The 21,054-nt window shown below is 37.2% G+C and overlaps 1 protein-coding gene across 1 annotated transcript in view; it reads right to left on the reverse strand.

Moving 5' to 3' along the window:
* Window positions 1-21,054, reverse strand: part of LOC140142011 (alpha-1,3-mannosyl-glycoprotein 2-beta-N-acetylglucosaminyltransferase-like) — a 111,926-nt gene that overhangs the window by 27,519 nt on the left and 63,353 nt on the right. Inside the window, exons 3-6 of the mRNA XM_072163913.1 lie at window positions 20,487-20,821; window positions 12,154-12,277; window positions 11,591-11,798; window positions 9,163-9,271 (exon numbers count right to left, since the gene is read on the reverse strand). Coding sequence (XP_072020014.1) covers window positions 9,163-9,271; window positions 11,591-11,798; window positions 12,154-12,277; window positions 20,487-20,606 — 561 coding nt within the window. The 5' untranslated portion in view covers window positions 20,607-20,821. The remainder of the gene's footprint in view (window positions 1-9,162; window positions 9,272-11,590; window positions 11,799-12,153; window positions 12,278-20,486; window positions 20,822-21,054) is intronic.

Genomic DNA, 21,054 nt, shown 5'->3' on the forward strand with positions numbered 1-21,054 from the left:
TAATCTTAACATTTACCCTAACCGGTAAAACCCTAACCTAACCTCATCCCTAACACTAACCATAACCCAGCAAATTGTAGTCTTCTACAATTTGCTGGTCACTGTTTTTAGAAGTACAGGGCAGGTGGTGTCAGACCTAGTGTTGTGGAGACCCAGTCACGGCAAAAGAAGTGTGGGGCGGACGAGCAAGACCTATGTAGATCTTCTGTGTGAGGACACTGGATAGGAACCAACCGAAATCTGGAGCTGCATGCAGGACAGACACATCTGGAGAGCCAGTGTAGGAGTCGGACAGAAGTCGACCGAGTAAGTAAGTAACCATAACCCTAATGCTAACCCTAATTTGAGCCTAAAATAGCCTAAACCCTAACTTTTAACGATTTTCAGACCAATGATCTTAACACCAATCCTTAATTATCTCAAATCTTAAAAAGTGTCACAAAAAGTGGACCAGTGTAACATCAAAATCTTCAAACTTTTGACATCAAAGAGTTCAGGCACGTAAAAAATCGACATGAGTCCGCAGATTTTTTTTACATCTACAGGCTTTATCCTTGAAAATGTTGGCTTATTTCTGGTACTCTTGACTCATATCTTAAGCTTTTTTTCACTGCTGGTCGCATGTCGTGAACTGGGCTATCAAATATGGGGGATTTGTTACATGTGAATAGGTTTTTTATTGTTCAGTCTCAATTAATTTCAGAATTACATCCCCTAAAGAAGTAAATTTGGTGTCATTTTGTTGCTATTGATCTCCCCCTTCATTTAAGACCATTTATAGCTCATTTGGATTAGTAACAAGCGAGTTGGGGTCAAAATGTCCGAGTGGGTTATGGGGATCGGAGGACGTCGCATGGGAGGACGCCGCACACCATAGGAATTACACACAAAAAGCAAAAAAGGAAGCAACTTTGAAATGCTGTATTTAGAAAAGTACAAGTAGCATGAACCACAAATTTCATACATAGTATTCTTGATTCTAGATCTATTTCATGATATAAACAGTTTTGAATGTTATGCAACCTATTAATTAATTAATTGACTGTTAATTAACTTCATTTTGACCCATTTTCTGTGGGGGTTTTGTGTACGTTGTTCATACTTCCTTTCTAGGTTTTGGAACATTGATAACCAAATAGAGCAGAAATGATTAATATAAAACAAGATTAATATGTGTTGTTTATCACCACACAACAAAATCCAATGTATTATGAAGAAGATGGATTTTTTGGTCATCGCACAACAAGAATCATCTCCGCTTAATGGATCACCCTGTATTCTCAATACTAGCTCTACAAAGCAGAAGGAAACTTAGGCAAATGTGATTTTTAAACTTATCTAGATGGTAAATAATCACACATCAGATAAACAGGTCTTTCAAGGGACTATATAGCTTGAAAACTTGTTTTTTACCTGGTAAAAATACACAATTTTGACCACCCTGTATGTTCTAACCACAATGAAATCAGTCCCCAGATTTTTTTTAAATGAAAGGCCATGGTTACATGCTTCTAGATCAATATCTGTTTTTACTTATTCATCAATGGGGAAAAAATTACCAGGGTGTGACAAATTGCATTTATTTTAAAATTATTATTATGTTACACCCTATATAAATTTTTACCCACCCTGAATATTGACTTTGTTTTTGCCACATATGAGATCATTGTAATGTAGACTTCCTAAAAATGTACACTTTCCTATACATGATATGTACAAAATAAAAAGTTATGTTCAGTTGAATACAAATCGGTGTGATTTTTGACATTTTAGTGTGTGTAACACTTTTTATGCCCAGTTTATGACATGCGACCTGCTACAAATGCAATCGTTTCAAAAGTTTGGTAACCTAGAGGTGTAAAGTCTGTGTGAGCACCCCATGAGCTAAAAACCTTGAGTGATGAGCCTCCTGGCTGATGTGCAACTTGCTCCAAGTGAGTTTGGTAAGCCAAAGGCATCGAGTCTGTGTGAACACCCCGTGTGCGAAAACTTGAGTGATAAGAGCCTGACAGCAAACTTGTCCATTTCGTCTGTCCGAGAGATCACAACTGACAAGACATGTAATGGGATACAATGAAGCCCTGCACACAGCGATGGATGTCACCATCTAAAAGTCATCCCGCTCTTACAAAAAAGTTGGGACTTATCGCAGGCACCACAATTCTAATTCTAATGTTTGTACTTAAATGTATGCATTTTGCATGTTGATTTCAAATTAGGTCACCAAACTATAAAATGTTGCAATTTTTCAATATTTAGCAGCTTTTTGGTGCGTCGTCTGCTATCAAAGTCTGAGCTGGGGCGGGTTAATGCTGCTGAAAAGAAACTGCTGTGAATCAATAGTAACAAGTTTTGGTGTGAGAATCGATGGGTGAGCATTGACGACCAGTGTCTGGTTTGTGGAATCGGAGCTGGACATCGGAGGCCATTACCTTTGCCACTCGCAGATGAGTTGACCATTAATGTCATGAAGGGATACCGACTTGAATAATAAAATGTTGGTTAAAGAAAGGCTACATGGTCATACTACGCGGTTGGATTTTTTTGACATTGTGGATGCTGAGAATGATCAAGTTTAACAGGTTTGAGTTTTCAGTGAAGAGATGCATTGAGTAGGATTGAAATCATATGTTTATCCACTCCAGTTTAAGTTTTACTTATAAATTTACCCTTTGCAATCTAAATAGTTTCTTTTTCAACAAAACTTAACTGGTATTGCACTTGGTTATATATTTGTTAACAGAAGGGATTCTTTGTCCTCATACCTATATTTTGAGAGATGTGTATTTTTCCATGACTCATACACTTTTTTCAATGGGTAGAAGGGCCTTATTCTTTTGTAACTTGTTTTTCTTATATATCCATGCAGTGTTGCACCCTTGTTCCCCAGAAGTAGTTTAAACAATGGTAAGTATCTGTCTCTCTTTGTCTCTTCTTCCCTGTCTGTCTGTCTCTCTTTTTGATGTCTCTCTCATTTGCTGTATCTACTTTCCTATCTTTGTTTCTCTTTGTTGTGAATTTTTTTTGTTTGGTCTTTCTCTTTACCAGTGGCGTAGCCAGGATTTTGGAACCGAGGGGGCACAACTTGTAAATGTACCGACGGAAATATTTTTACCGACGGAAGTTGTGATTTGTTGACCCAAGAATATTTTGCATGGTTTGAAAAGTGAAGACAAAAAAAAAAAAGAAGGATAATAGGCGCTATTAACATAAAAACACATAATTTTTATGTATAATTCAAAAATTTTCATCATTTTTTAACAATTCTAGCCTTTTTTCTGTCACCCTGGGTGAAAAATAGTCTATTGTTAACCCAATTTTTTTTTCACCAACGCCTTCCGTCTACCGACAGCCTTACATGAACCGACGGTCATGACGAGCAGACGAGCAGGGGGGGCACCGGCCCCCTGGCCCCCCCCACTGGCTACGACACTGCTCTTTACTGTCTCTAGTCTCTGAGAGCAGCATGGCTCAGCAGTTTGACTCTGGTGCAAGAGGTCCCTAATTCGATCCCCGGCAGGGTTAAAATTCAGACGCGGTGGATGACAAAGACCTCACAACCAGTTCCGATCATGTCAGGGTAACACCCAGCTGTTTGTACATCTACTATGGTCCTTGGTATTATGAGGGAGCAGTGTTTTAACACAAAATGATCTATCTAGGTTAAATAAGTCATTCATTTTTTCGTGCAAAAGGTCCCTGATTCGATCCCCAGCAGGGTTAAAATTCAGACGCGGTGGATGACAAAGACCTCACAGCCAGTTACGATCAGGGTAATGCCTGGCTGTTTGTATACCCACCATGGTCCCTAGGCATCATAGAAGAGCAGGGTTTCAACACTGAATAATCTATCTAGGTTAATAAGACATCCATTTTTTTCTTTAAATCCTCTTTTTTGCTCTCTCATCCTTTGAATCTAACTTCTGTCTAATTCTCTCGCCCTCTCTCTTCCATCTCCTTTCTGACTGTCTTTTCCCCCTCCCCTTCTCTAAAAAGTGTGATTTCAAAATAAAGAAGTGAATATCTTGCACAAAATATTAAAGCATTTCAATTTACCTTTGACAAGCCTCACAATAAATCTGGTATTTTGTTATTTTCAAAATGTCAGAAACAATTTGCATCATTTCATTTTCGTTACCTTTCCTGTCATGTAAATCTGAAATGCTTGCGAGGACATATTGTTGAGGAGAGTTTCAAATTGCTGCAAGGGATCATCAGCAATGTATGTTGAAAATCCTTAAGGCAGGAAAACTTTCCTTACAAGAAAGATATATGGACAATAATACGGGCTGTATCAAAATGTTTGGTACCCATCAGTTTTTGGTGTTTATCGACAAGCCTGTTCTTCAGTATGCAACATTGGATCCTCTTGAAATGCCAATGATTTATAGTTCTATAACATTTCGTAACATTCACCTATAAATAAGGTAGCTCTGTTGCATTTTGTTGTGGAAGTCTTGTTCATAATCACAGGATACTGATGGGTACCAGTCATTTTGATACACCTTGTATTATTATTGTTTGATGCTTTACGTTCGGTAGAGTCATTACAGAAAAAAAAATCGAAAGACCTCAAAATAATATGCCATTTCTGCTGTATTTTTTTTGTTTTCGTCAAAAGTTGATGCCTAGTATCCAGTGAGTGTCACTTCAGGGGATTCTATTACAGAATAACGGGCTATTCTAGTTGAAATCCACACACCCCCTATTGAAGGCATGACCCTAATCTCCCACACAGAGGGTGTAGATTTCAAATGGAGTCACCCATTCATGGTAACCCCATTTGAAATTCACACCCCTTGTGTTTGAGATTAAGGTCATGTCTTCCATGAGGGGGTGTATGGAATTCAATGGGAATAGCCCATTTCTCTCAACTTGTAAGCTACTTTAAGTGTGCGCAGCAGACCTAGTTTTTTTGTCAACATGTTTCTTCGCTGGAGACCACTTATACTTTCTAATGGATGTTGTATTGGAAAGTGATGGTGTAATCTATTTAACACGGAGAAGATGGATAGGTTCAACAGTGCATTGAGTTTGGTCTCAAAGTGCAAAAATTATTGGATGAAACTGCCGCTTTCCTATTTGTAACCAAGTAACTGACATACCCACAGGTGGGTGGAACATGGGTAGCCTAAAAAATACCAAAACAAACTGAACCACTGTGCCTTTAGGCCAGTTTCAGTTCAAAATTACCTTAATTATGACCAAATTAGCACAACAATTTCAAATTGTCATATATACTTTAACCATATCATCCCAAAGGGGTTTGATGATCTCACAATTGTTGATTTTCTTAATTTGTTTGCTGAAATCAATAAAAATTATAAACATTGAAATATAAAAAATTGTCATATATACTTTATGTGTATTAGAAGTGCTCCATTTGTCATGGTTTATGTGCAAGCTTCCTTTTTGTGCCTGCTTGCGATATTTGCACTATTTTCAGTTCATTACCGCACTTATCGTTGACCCCCATAGGCTAAGGTCTACCTTCCATGGTAATAATCAAATATTGCTCTCCACCCCTAAACCTGGAAATTTGCCGGGTGTGCCACTGGTGGACCGTGTGATTTTACTACACTGACTTCCGATGGTCTTAAGTGGATGGACTTCTCTATTGCTAATTGAAACCATGCCCATGGCACTGAATCCATTTCTCGTCCCATATATCGTTCTTGCGCTCATTGCCTTGATTTGCATCTCCAATCATGCTTCATTCAATAGGGCTATTCCAATTGAAATCCATACACCCCCTATGGAAGACATGACCTTAACCTTCCACACATGGAGTGTGAATTTCAAATGGGGTCATCTGAATGGATGACTCCATTTGAAATCTACACTCCTGTGTAGGAGATTAAGGTCATGTCTTCCATAGGGGAATGGATTTTAAGTGGAAGAGCACAATTTACCATGACACACAGTCAAGAAAATTGCTATTTCATTGGCAAATATCATCTTGTGTTTGTTTTTATCTTCAGTGTTGACTTTAATTTCTGGCAGAAGGAAATGTTGTATTTGCATTTATCACTTGGAGTGTTCAGATGAAAATGCTTTATGCAGTATCAGCTGCCTTATGGTCTTTTTTGTTATTATTAGTATTCATAGTTTATTGTATATTATAGGGTTATTTGTTTCCATTTTAGATGGACACAGGCTTTTAATATCATATTTACCCTAATTAGTGTCTCTCTCTTATCAACACTTAAAAAATACAGTATTTCCTCGAATAGTCACCCCTTCAAATAAACGCCCTGCCACTTTTTTCAACCACGATGTTTCAAACATGCTGATATTTCCATGCTATCTTATGTAGTAAGCTTACCAAGGTTCACACAAGGTTCACACATGGTAGCGGTATCGTAAACCCAAAAGTGAACCGGAAGTCATCATTCCTATATTAAGTTCATAGTTTGTCATTTCAGTGTGAGTTTTAAGCTTACCTAATGATTTTAGATTAAAAAAAAAAAAATGACCTTTAATAAACGCCCCTATTTTTAAAAATGCAACACCCCGGTGGGGCGACTATTCGAGGAAATATGGTAGGGACGGCGGTCCAAGATAAGTCGTCCAAGATATGGGAAGTGAACACTTCACATAGTAAATATTCATGTGCAAAATGTTTTTTTTTTTCATTTTTTTGAAACACTTTTCATTCACTTTCAGCCAATTTTACAGTTGACCTCAAATTTCCTTTGACCTCAGTATGTGACCTTGAACATCATCATTATACAAAGTTCCCATAATGCAGCTTTGGCTCAAGTTCAATATAAATGGTTGCAATAGGATTTGAACTGTTCATAGGGGACTAAATTTTAACCAAAGGCCTGACATAATTGTTCACAGACACAGTGACTGACTGACGGACCCACGACTTGTGATGCCATAAGGTCTTTTTCTTCGGATGACCTAAAAAGAATCTCAAAATATTTCAATATTATGGGGTAGGAAGGGTCTCTCATCATTTGAAAAATGTGGATCAAAGAGGATAAAACCTTTTTTTAAATCTTGAACAAAATTTTGTATATTTTAAGGTATAAAATAGTATGAGGTCCTAATGCTACAATTTGAGGAAACAGTTTCTAGTTTTGTGTCTTTTGAACATAAATATGCAGTTTTCATCGATTTGGAAATTTGAGGTAATTTGTTATGGTGGACAAATAAATTGTAATTGAAAATAAAATTTGGAGCTTTTCACAAAAACTGCTAATTTTTTGAAAAATCTGCTCTACTAGCTAGATATGCATCATTCCTTTCTCAAAAAACTCACCATCATTACTTTTAAAGATACTAGTGCACCTGCGGCTGTGAGAGCCCTGATGCTGTGAGAGCCCTGATGCTGTGAGAGCACTTATTGGGGTATATGGGCGCTTATTGGGGTATGGGCGCTTATTGGGGTATGGGCACTTATTGGGGTGTGGGCACTTATTGGCGTATGGGCGCTTATAGAATTCATTGGCAGCAAGTTTGGGCCCGATCGGACAAAGTTTGAAATGTACAAATCATTTGCAGCAATGCATTCTGGGTAGACATTACAGTGCATTTCAAATTGGGCAGATAGCCAAAAGCTGAATGACACCCGCTTGGGCAGCTTGAAACTTGTTGTAGATTGTCTACTGGATTCTTTTAATCCACTTGCTGCTTTGTATCCACGTGGGGTATTTCCCCCATTTGACCTTTGACCTTAACCTCCGATGACCTTGAAAACCACATGGCCAACATGCTTTTCCCGATACCTATCTATGTGCGAAATTCCAGCGCGATGCGTCGAAGCACGGCGAAACGCATAGCCGGACAGACAGATAGATAGACAGACAGATACAGCCCGCTTAAGATATGATACAAAACAATGCCTAAAATTTCCCACTTATAGTGACCCAGTGTGCCGTCTTAGTATACAAAATACATGTGGCAGCATTTGAGATATACTCCATTTTGCATCTAAAATCATCATTGCTTATATTGACATGAAAATGCTGTCAAATAGCTGATTTTCATGTAATTCATTTTTTACGTTTTAATAATTTAAAAATTTTTTCCATGTTTGCAAATGTGTCACTTTACAAAATGTTGCATCATTATACGCCAAACGGAATGAAAATAATTGCATATTTTAATTTTGTACTAAAAACAAAAGTACATAAAATGTGTAAAAAACTTTTATCCAAAAAATGTCTACTTTCCCAATATGAAAATACACACAAGGCTGACATCCTGCCTTGGGTGAGTTACTTAAGTCACTATTGTATTTCCTTGTCAAATTATTTAGAGTGCAATAAATCAAATTAACCGTCCATTTTTGATGTTGCTTTGCTTAGCTTTTCCAAATATAACTAACTTCATCCGACACATATTTAAGAGTAACATTTGATCAATTAGCAACTAATGTATGTCTGATGGTAGCATAATAAATTAAATTTATTCCTAGTAGTAGCATCAAGTAGGAAAGCTGTTAGAAAAATATGCAGGGTGTACTCAACGTGTCTAATTTCAATCTGCACACTCTGTGAAGTGTTTTCAAATGTATGTGGGTCGGGTAGGATTGATTCATTTTCCTTCGTGTATGCATTTATATTGCTAGTATTTTCCAACATTTTATTGACGATGGGCTATTCCAGTTAAAATCCATATTCCTCCTGGAAGACATGGCTTTAATCTTCCAAATAGAGTTACCTGAATGGGCGGCTCTATTTAAAAACATGTCTTTCATATGGGGTATATAGATTTTAACTGGAATAGCCCAAATTTGCCAGCGAAGTGGTTACGTAACTCTGTGGTAAGTGGATCACCCACTTTTTGAAATTGGTAGTACATGCCATAGATTTTGTGTTGCGATCATATCGATCGTGGTGCAGAACTCAAAAGCATGATCCAGTTGGCATGGTGATAAATCGGATTACACGTAACACTTCGCTGGCGAATAGTAGCAAACATTGTTGTTATCCTTTGTAGTGTGTTTATCAGGTTAAAAACTGTGTATTACCACACTCAGTCTTGGCTCATGATCAGTGAAAATTGCTTACCTGTTCATGAACAGAGACAAGGGGCAGTATCCCATGATCGATTTTACCAACATTATCAGCTTATGATCAGTGGGATCCGCTTACTCATTCATGAACAGAGACGAGGGGCACTATCTTCACGTGACATTGTTAACCTTACCTTTATATGTGTGACCTTGTCACCAAATTTGGCTATAGCTTCTGCAGTTGACTTGTCACCACAGTCCTGGCTTACTACAATTGGAAATTGTTCTGCCGATGGTCTGTTTCTGAGGGATCACAAGAAAGGAAGAAGAAGAAAAAAAAGTATTAATCTACTACTGTAAATGTTAAGCTTCTTGGTCCCTTTTTATGCAATTATTTTTTGATTCACTTTTCACTTACAATCCAAACTATACAATAAATTCTTTTTTTCGTTTTCATTTTTTATGAAAAATTCTGATGAAACTTCAAAACAGTGGTGATGACAATTTAGCAGGAAACCCCTGTATTTTCTGCTCATATGAAAAATGGGCTATTCCAGTCGAAATCCACCTGAATGGGTGACTCCATTTGAAACCTACACCCCTTGTGTGTGAGATTAAGATTATGTCTTCTATAGGGGGTGTATGGATTCAACTGGAATAGCCCAATACTGGGAAGTATCCAGGATATACATATAGCCCATAATACAATAGTGTATAAATAAGAGTAAAACCATTAGTGGAATGTTATGCTCTACCATAACACTATAATTGAAGACCGAATTCAAAAGACTAGTTTGCGTATGACGCCCTGGCAAAAATGTCGTACTGCGCAGGTCAGCAACCAATCACATCGCACCTTTGAACTGACGCCAGACGCAAACTAGTCTTGTTAATTCGGTCTTCAATTATATTTCTACATCATTTTGCTTCACTAAAATGAGAACAAAACTAATCCCACAACATTAATGCTCTACATGCTAGCCATAGCCTTCAACATAAAAAGTTCAAGTTTTGAAATATTTTCTCAAAATATCGAGAGCCATCACTTGAGCCTTTGACCCAATACTAGGGTTGTTTGTATTCATTTTAATGCAGTTTTCATTTTGATTTCAAATTAGGTCGTGAAAATGCACAATTCCAAAATTTTGAATTAAAAAAATAATTAAAACTTGTCGCCTGCAGTCGACAAACCGCATGGAGAGAGTTAAGATATTGTCTTATAATTTGAGCTTTCTGTAAATAATTAAACAAAAGTGCCTGAAACCTTTTGCAAAATTACAGAAATTAATGCACACAAATTCAAACTGTTTTAGAGTGATATGCCAAATATAGCTATTAGGCTGGAAATAAGTTTAACGCTGACATAAAATCTAGCAGAGGTTCTGACAACTTCTCTGACATAACTGGGGCAAGACGTTTTAACGTATCCCTCAAATTACGCACGTATCATTGGTTTTTTGTCTCCGAAATTGAAAAGATGACATTTAAATTGATAACGCTGGCAAACAATACACAATGCAGCCATCTTGGATGAGGTATATATGTGGTGTGTTGCAGAAGAGGATGCTTTCTATTAGTGCCAGTGAGTTTGGGCTAATCCATTTAAAGTCCACATTCCCCCTGTGGAAGATTTTGGCAATATCTTCCATAGGGGGAATATGAATTGCAAATGGAATTTGCACATTAATAAACTCTATTTGAAACTCACCCTCCCTCTGTGGAAGATTCAGGTTAAATCATTCTCAGAGGATGTATAAAATTCAAATGAAGCTGTCAATGTGTCCATCTCACTTGAAATTCATACTCCCCCTATGGAAGCTATTTCTAACATCTTCCACAGGGGTAGTGTGGATTTTAAATGGAATAGCCCATTTAGATTGTCAAAGAAAGTAGTACTTTGATAGATTAAATTTAATATGTTGAAGATTTTGTATTTTAGAAGTACTTTGAGTGTTCCACTAAGAATCATGAATTGAAAAATAGTAGCTGATGAAGGAACGACACTGACTTATATTTCAAAAACATATATTGTGAATTTCAACTGGATTAAGGGTACACGACGTATTGTTGGTCAAAGTGGCCAAAAAAAAAAAAAGATTTTTGTTATTTAAATCAATATATTATTGAAAAATAACACTTTGATGTTTTGCAAAAGTTCATTCTACAAATCATATACTTTGAAAACTTGCTTGATTTGAGTTATGTACGTTTTACAAAAGTGTTGTTGTTTCAGCCCTCTTTACAACATAACTCAAGAACCACAGGATCTACAAAAGTGTATCTGTGATATTTGAATTCTTCTACACGCTCGCTATGAAATGATCCAATGCAATTTTTGCCAAAGCCCACTACCATTCACAAGATGCTGTGAACTACCAAATCGCAACAGTTTAAATAAAATAGTTGCTAACCTTAATTGAAATTAAATAGGCTATTCCAGTTGAAATCCATACACCCCCCTATGGAAGACATGATCTTAATCTCCCACACAGGGAGTGTGAATTTCAAACGGGGTTAACTGTATAGGTGATTCCATTTTGAAATCTACACCCCCTGTGTGGAAGATTAAGGTCATGTCTTCCATAGGGGATGTATGGATTTCAACTGGAATGGTACACTTACTCTATTAATGTATTTAGACTCCTTGTGATGGCTGGTGCTCTATTACATGCGATGACTAGTACAGGAATGATATAACTAGAGTACGGATATGGACTGTCCTCTCCTTGCGCAAATGTTCTGGCAGCGAGGGCGGGCTTCCCATCTACGGCTCGCTGAGCTCTTTCTATTTTGGCTTTCTTCTCTTCATGTAGCGTTCTAATTTTCTTATCTGTAAAAGTAACAGCATTGTAGAGATTCATGTTAACATCTCAAATGTGCAATTATTTACAAGATACATTAGACTATCATACTACCTTAGAGTGAACACTCAAAAATACTGTTAAAATTCTGGGGAAAAAGTTCTAAATAAATATATCATACTTTTTTGTTTGTATACATCCATAATTTTCAACTAATTCTCAATGAAAATGCACTACGTCAACTGCATTATTTATTCTAAACACATACTTTTCAACAAAACAAATGCAAAGTCAATCTAGAAATACCAAAAATTGAAGCAAAATCCAATTCCAAGATAAATAAGGGGTCGCCCCAAAAAGTTTGTAACAGTAGAGTCACCCTACCTTTGAGAATCTGTTCTTTTTGTTCTTCTATTTCCCTAATTAGCTGTTCATTTATATCCATCTGATCTTGTAGTCTCTCTTGTAGTCTGTTCAGTTTGTCTGACAGTTGCCTTGATGTATGGATCTGAAAATGACAGAAAAAGATGATGGTGTTTTTATTAGCTACATTAAGTTTAGTTAAAATTATGTACGTTATCAGGCAAAATGAGTTATCAGTAAAATTATTTGCGATTCATTTCTTTCATTTCTGCCCCATGTGCATGATTTTTCTCCGTGGGGAGGGACACTCAAAACTTATTATGTTTTGATATTTGGCCTTAACTCAAGAACTGGAAGACCTATTTCCTACAAAGAACAATGTATCAATTAATAATTTTTTAGTTAAATGGCTAAACCTGGGAACATCTGGCTCCTGCCATCCAACTTGCTTCAAAATTAATGTGCACACTGACATCCATCATGGACTAACATGTAAAAAGTCTTCCATTTTTTATTTTGGACATTTCAAAGCAGTTGAAGGAAATGCAAGCAGGGTTGCTGCAACCCCCCCCCCCCCCAAAAAAGCCCAAATCGTGAGCCAAATAATCAAAAAGTCACCCAACTAACCAAAACTTGTGATGGCCACCATTGGTTACTACTGGAAGGACTAGACATGGTCAAAGTCACAGCTCCAGATATATTCAACAGTTAGGCTGCCCAATTAGGCTTCCAAACTGACAGGATTGGTAACAATGAATGGACTATTACAGTTGAAATTCATACCCCACTGTGGAAGACATGACCTTAATCATCAGTGTGCATTTCAAATGGGGGTTACCTGAATGGGTGAGTCCATTTGAAATCTACACCACCTGTGTGGAGTATTATTAAGGACAAATCATTCATCAAGACTGCATGGATTTTAACTGGAATAGCCTGATGCTAGTCCGTGGATTGTCAATGTACTGGGCTTGTCCACTAGTCAGTGTCCACTCGTTTTCTCAATCACTGTCACTGCTCAGCTTTTAAGCTCTTGACAACTCACCGAAGCTTGAAAGCACCTAAACAAGTGTTATTGCTATTTCTGTTGAAATCGTTATAGCCGAAGAAATTGTAAAATGCTGTGGTTTAAGGTTATTAATTATTTTAAACTGTTGTGATTTGGTAGTTCACAGCATCTTACGAATGGTAGTGAGCTTTGGCAAAAACTGCATTGGTCAATTCATAGCGAGCGTGTAGAAGAATTAAAATATCACAGATATACTTTTATAGGTGCTGCGGTTCTTGAGTTACGTTGTAAAGAGGGCTGAAACAACAACACTTTTGTAAAACGTATAACTCATTAAGAACAATAAATTAAGCAAGTTTGCAAAGTATACGATTTGTAGAACTAACTTTTGCAAAACATCAAGGTGTTAATTTTCAATAATATATTGATCTAGATAATAAAAATCGATTTTTAGGTTGCTTCGACCAACAGTACCTCGTCTACCCTTAAAGGACTAGGGAAAAAGAAGGGAAATTTTCTCCATGAGCACTGTAAATACCATGGTTCTGACATTAGGCAAAAAAAAAGATAGTTTGCTTGTCCTCCAGAACTTTTTCATAATTGGGTCGGTTGGTCAGGGTTTTTTTTTAAATATTTTATTTTAATATTTAACATAGCCAAAACATGACTGTTTACCTTAAATTAGCTTAGTTGTGTATTTGGATATATCTCTACTGTATACCACTTAATTCATGTTTTTAAAACAGTTTAGAAGTGTGTAGAAACTGTAAAGAAAACATTTCAGGATGTCAAAAATGTTGAAAGAAAATAAAAACTTCTTGAATTTCCAAAATTAGGGTTGGTATCATTTGAACAGTAAAACAAAAAAAACCTTTTTTCCAGATTTTCCAGATTAGGGTCAGTCGGTGGAGGACAAGCAAACAAACTTTTTTTTTTTGGACTTACAGCGCCCAATGTCGACCTTGGAGCGCTGTAATGTCAAAACCATGGTTCTGACATTACAGCGCTCCAATGTCGGCAGGATAAAAAGCAAGACTGATTAGATCAAAATCTTTGCTCAATTACCTCTCTGGAATCTTAATTGCGCTGCAGTGGCATTTGTGCAATTCTAATGTAATCATTGTTAACCCAAGTGTAGTTGGTAATGCAATTCTGGTTTATTTTTGTTACAGCCTTGAAACACTGACAAAATGTTTATTGCATACAACATTACAAGCATCAGCCACCTCAATAATAATAGCCCCCCCCCCCAATAATCCTAGGTGAAGTTAGAAAATTGTGACAAACTAGAGGGAAAATGGGTGTTTGTGACCTATATTTTGCAAAATTGTCTGGCTCCGAGGCCTCGAGCACCCCCCCCCCCAGGGTGGTCCACCAAAATTTTTTCAAGTTTCAGCCCTGCAATGTTAAACATCTTCTTAAGCCAATGACAATTAAGGGTTGGCAGAATTCATAATAATGATTCCCAATATATTCTCTTGTTAACAGCCCCCCTCTAATAAGTGTCTTGTGGTTTTTGCAATAAAAAGAACCCTCAAAAACTTGTATATACTTTAGACCAACAATTTAGCAGTTATGAGGCCAAAAAGTTTCCAGAATTCAAGGTTTAAGACCAACCTTAAACGAGTATTTTGTGATCCATTGCCTCATCTCCCACCATTAAAAAAAGGTTGAGATCTTTATACCATCGGAAATCTCTGCAAAAAAAATTTGCTTGGCAAAAATATTGTTAAACTTGTATTTATGTTTTGTTGACAGAATAAAATCACAACACAGCATTGTATACATAATCATGCATAACTAGCAAACACAAAATCAGAATCAACTGAAATTTTGGGAATAAAGTTTTTAAGCGTATGCAATAAACATAATCATGCATAACTCGCAAACAAGAAATCAGAATCAACTGAAATTTTGGAAATCAAGTTTTTATCTACTGAAAAATACCATAAAAAGATGATAAAACCCTGAAATACTCCTTTAAAGGGAATATACTGAAACTGACCTAACACAGAATCAGTTGATAGTTGCAGATAGACTGCATGTCATTGTTTCACTATGATAACTTGCCCCATGAATAGGTATACTAATCTTTTTTGGGACACCCTGCATGTTTCAAGATGAGCATGTATGATGTATACCGAATAATACTAAAACCGTCCCGACACAGAATCAGTTAATAGTTGCCGACAGACTGCATGTCATTGTTTTACTTGATGGAGTGGAATAACACATGGCCAGACAGACACAGGGTGAATGTCCGCAAAAATACCATCACAATTCAGATTTATTCATTACGACGATGAAAGTAGATTTCTTGCTTTATGTAATCTGCATCAAATTATGGATGAAATAAAATCATATTTATATATAATATAAACTTCAGAAAAGAAGGATTTTGTGGCATTCAAACATTAGCCGTCTATGAGTGTGATGGTCGAAATATAATCTCAAGGTGAAAGATGAATTATTCCATTCCTTAAGCCAGAACGGTGATTTATTTTTCTATCCTTTTAACGGGGCGTGCCACCCAAACTTCAAAACCTAACCAAATTCTAATGGCACAATTTTGCTCCTTTCTTTCAGGGCATTTTTTCTTTCAAAGCATGGACCCATTTCTAAGGATTATCTGTCAAAAAATACCACATATTTGGACAAATTTTCTAAACATACACAAATTATCTAAGGAACTTTCTGTGAAAAACCTACCACATGTCTATGGATTAATTGTAAAAACAGACCCATTAGGGTGGCACGTCCCTGTATACATCACCTTAGAAGCACACCGGCCCCGCTGTATTAGGGTAGGCTCTAATCTGGAAAAATACATCTTAGTTAACCCTAACACTGGACCCTGCTTTTTGGGATCGGAAGTCAAAGAAGATCCGAAAAAGTCAAGGAGAAGAAGAATTTTGACTTGGCACCCCGGATTCAACCTTTGACCCCTCGCATGCCAAGCACACGACCACGGACCGGTAGCTACACAGGTTATTGCTGCCCGGCCAGCAATTCCGTCCGCATATAACACTTCGGGTGATTGCGTCATCGCAGACCCTGGGATTCATGCATGCCCAGATTTTTTCATCGTAAGATTTTGTAAGATTTTTGGGTGTTAGGGTTAGAATGATTCATTATGCACCCACACTATTTCCAGCGATTATGGACAAGACTGCCTCATCAAAATGCAACACAAGATTCACTTAATTTGCAAATAAGTGTTATAAGAGGTTATAAAACTACATATTCTGGTCATCTCAAGAGAACTCATGTTGCAGAATTGGAAGAAGCAGGCTTTCAATAAACATCAAAACTGGTAGGTAACAAACTTTTTGATACACCCTGTACAAAGATGAGATTATAACTTCGTAACTTTTAAAAGGAAGGAAGGAAGGTTTTTGAAGCTAAGCTGGGTGCAGTATATTGTTTGAAAATGTACATGGTGCAATATAATGCTTATTGTTTCAAAAGTTGCATCACAATTTTTTGCACCCCACATCATGGAGATGAAATGGGCCTATTCCATTTGAAATCTACATTCCCACTGCAGAAGACTTTAACAAAATCTTCCACATGGGAAGTACAGGTTTCAAAATAGAATAGACATTTGGGTAACTTCCATTTGAAATACTCACTCCAGTTGTGGCAGATGTACGTAAAGCCATATACAGGTCGAGCATGTGTTTCAAAATAGTTTCCCCTAGATGATTCCATTTGAAAAACATACTCCCTCTGTGGAAGACTTAAAATCTTACAACAGGTATCATAATGGCAAATTTCAAATGGAATAGACCCTTTGAGATCTGCTGCATACTGCTTCCAATAAATACAAAAATCCAGTATCCTGCAAAAACACAGCTGTCCAAATCCATCCACTAACATGGTCACATTTTCCTTATTTACGCTTTCCTCACACATAATTCTTTGCCCAAAAGCCCCATCATGGATTGAAGCAGATGGACTGCATAACGTGGAAACCATTTCCACATTAATCAAATTAACGTCGTTTGTTTGTTTCTTTTGCCTGCAGCGTTACATTGTGTCTTGTCCATCCAATAATATTTAACGCTGTATGTGCTGTGAGTGCTCATGGGATGATTCACAAAATGGAGCAATGTTTAGGAAGCGTTTGCCTCTGCCAACCATAATCCTACCCCTAACAAGTTGACCCTAACAACTTAATCTTAACCCTAACTTAACCCAAATCCTAACACCTAACTCTAGTTAATCCTAATCACAACCATAATCCCAAAACTTAACCATAATCCTAACACCTAACTCTAGTTAATATTAACCCTAATTCTAAAACAAACCTAATCCTAACACATAACTCTAGTTAAAATTAACCCCAATTCTAAAACAAACCTAATCCTATCCTAACACCTAACTCTAGTTAATCATAACCCTAATCCTAAAACTTAAACCTGATCCTAACACCTAACTATAGTTAATCCTAAGCCTAATCCTAAAACCTAACCCTGATCCTAACACTTAACTCTAGTTAATCCTAACCCTAATCCTAAAACTTAACCCTAATCCTAACACTTAACTCTAGTTAATCCTAACCCTAATCCTAAAACTTAACCCTAATCCTAACACTAACTCTAGTTAATCCTAACCCCAATGGTAAAAGGGTGTATTTGCCATAGCTTTGGCCAACTTTTTCCTGTGACCCTCACAAGGATCAGGAAGCAAAAGGTTTTTTCTTGAACTACACTGAATTTGGAAAGGTCGCTTTGTTCAGCCTCCTCGGCTTTGTCGAGCCCCCCTCCCCGGATAGCCATCCTTCTTGAAGGATTAGCATGATATTCTTTTTAAACTTTATAAATTCAGGATTGCTTTGGTTTTCTTTTTAATAACGAATATGCTCACATGTTAAGGAAAGGGTTAAAAAGTTACTAAATGTTTAATATGCTATCATTACCATCATAACACCTTGATTGTATAAAAGGAAAGGTAATCTTCTCTATGAAAAGGTCATAAATGATGGGAAAAAGGTTATACAGCATAAATGTTTTGATTTCCTTTGCAAAATAGAACAAGGACATGTTCACATGATACACTAGTACTCAGAGGTTTATTTTTTTTGAAGTTTCAGCTCGGGTTGCACGGTTATCGATGCAATGTGTCGCTTACAATGCCTCCACCTTGACATGCATCAATTTCACTGGGATGTCACTTAGAGCTGGGCAGAAAAATTGTAAAAAATAAATTAAAACTAGTATATTTTGCGATGAAAACATAGTGGAATTTGAAAACCGGCAATCTCCACCTTCCACCAAGTCATATCACTATACGCCTTACAAGTTCCGCGAAATTGCACTCGAAACCTCGGACGGATGGAATGACTAACAGACGACCGACCAACCAGGAAACATTATACCTCCAGTGGAGGCATAAAAATCCCTACAAGTTGGTCATAACCGGGGTCACTCCCAATGTGGCCTGTACACCATCCGCGATAATCAACTTTTGAAAAGCGCCCTAAACAAGCATTTAGCCCTTGGCTAAAACAATACCCTAACAGGTAACACGCGCCTGTTTTCACACCCTAAACAGGATTTTATTCCTTGCATCAAATTTCATACCCTAAATTTTATTTCCGCGTATTAGCAATTGCAATTTTGCCTTTTTTTCCAATATTTCATGTTTTTGACACCCTAAACACAGTATGTGCGTGTCGTGCCTACCCACGAAAAAAACTACCCTTTTACGCATTTTTATATCGCTGGATGGTGTACAGGCCACAATGGGCGGTGACCCCCGGTCATAACTGAGTACAAATAATTTCACGTTTCAATTTCAATACTGTGTAAAAGGGTTTGTCTGAATTATTGCATGCAATATTTTATCTAATGCCTAGCTGGTCTAATCAAAAGAGTCATGGCCTAATCAGTATAGAACAAGGTTGATTAGAATTTGATGAGTCTACCTATTGACCTTCTATGTCATCATTACTACAGACAGCAAACCCATCATCACAAACAACTGAATCATCATCTCATATATATATGGTATTGGTATCCTAGAATTTGCAAGAGTACTTATCAAAAGTGTACATCTTTATATTTCCATTTTTTTTCTTTTCTAAAAGACAGCTAGACCAGATCTGATCCAATCAGCCTGGCTAAAGTCAGCAATAATGAAACTAAGATATAGTCCTAGGCAAAAAGAGAGGAGAAAAAACAATAAAAAACATACAAAAATGGACATATGAAAGGTTCATAACTTTGCAACCAAGTATTCAAGAGACACTGGCATTCAACATCAGTTTGTGTAAGTACTGAGAGTTAGTATTGGTAGTAACTCATTTTAAAACATTTCCAACTTTGACCTGAATGGATCAGATCAGGTCACAATTTATGGATATAAGATACATTGCTTGAGCCAGCATGGTTTCACAATGAAATAAAAACCCAATGGGGTCAATTTTTTTAGAACACACTGTATAGTATATTAGCTGCCCTGATTAACCTATGCCTTGTTCATTAGGAAATAAGGAAGATACCGTAAAATTCCGTCTACAAGCATATATGCCTCTAAATGAGGTTTTTTTGACACAAGAGACAAGAGGCAGACACTCTCAACAAAAACGTTATTTGGAGTTTGAACAACTATATTACTGATAAAGGCGGCTGTACAAACATGTATATTTGTAAGACCAATCTATTGCAATGTTTTAGAGAAGGGTATTGGCCTTTCATATCTTTCGTTAAAAAAAACCCTCGTTTAGAGGCATATATGCTTCTACGGTATATCACATTGTATATTAATATAGAAATGTGTGCTCATCTTTAATGCAACTATTACAACTGGCACTGTGCAGAACGGATGCACAGACCCTACCCAAGTGATTTCCACTGATATGTGAAGAAGCAAAATCTTCAAACAAACAAACAAACAGACAGACAAACTCCATCAGTCGTCTACACTGCGCATGAAATGTGTTATGCTTCGTAGTGACGACTGAATAACTTGCAGTTCATAGCGTGTCGGACTTATGAAAATATTCTATGCGACTTTGGTTGTGCGCTACAGCGCGACTGACTTGCGGCGCCCATGTACTGCGCTATTGTGACAAGATCACACTCTGAAGTTCTAACACCAACAAGTTTGGTCAAAAGATCAATTTGGACACAACTGTGCAAGCTCATGCCACAAGAGAACCTGTTAAGTTGCAAAGTTTGTCACATTTTTTCCACATAGTTTTCTCAGTTGTCAACCCAGAGAGTCGACGAATGAGGGCAGCAGTCTATCTTAAACCTTTGATGAGGGCCTGACCTTTGACCCTTGATAGGAAATGTCTATCATTACAAACTTAAACCTAACTACATACAAAAAGACTTACCTTCTCTACATCGGGTGCCGTTTTCGAGAACATGTAATATGCCGCAAGGTTCCACATTACGAACAGTAAGACACACCACGTGATGACGCTTTGTCTGCGCATTCTAATCGGCGATCGCATTCCAACGCAACTTGACACCTGGCCAGGATATACCTTGCGAGGGTGCTTTTCAGATTGGGGGTGGTGCTTGCGGAGGTGTCGTCAGCCGATGCCGGCGTCGACAGGGGTTTTGGTCGTTGGTGTGCTGATACGTCAGGGGCTGGGGTAGAAATGAAGATAGCTCTCTTTGGCGCACTTCATGATCGAAGACACATTACAAACTGTGTTCCATAATGCTGTAAAGACAGTAAAGAAGAAAAAGAAGACAATATTTTATTAGCATGAAAATTAATTTCAAACTTCTTATATTAACATAAGAATACATAAAATTACAATAGGCTTGAAGATATTTCTGCTAGTTATAATAAAATTTGTCAACTTACAATTAAAACAATGGTTCTTGGCTGTTCTGTATATAGGACTCTCCAAGAGAAAAGGTTTTTGAAAATTGAAAAAACCCCAAAATGGT

Source organism: Amphiura filiformis, chromosome 20 (assembly GCF_039555335.1).
Source record: "Amphiura filiformis chromosome 20, Afil_fr2py, whole genome shotgun sequence".
NCBI lineage: Eukaryota > Metazoa > Echinodermata > Ophiuroidea > Amphilepidida > Amphiuridae > Amphiura > Amphiura filiformis.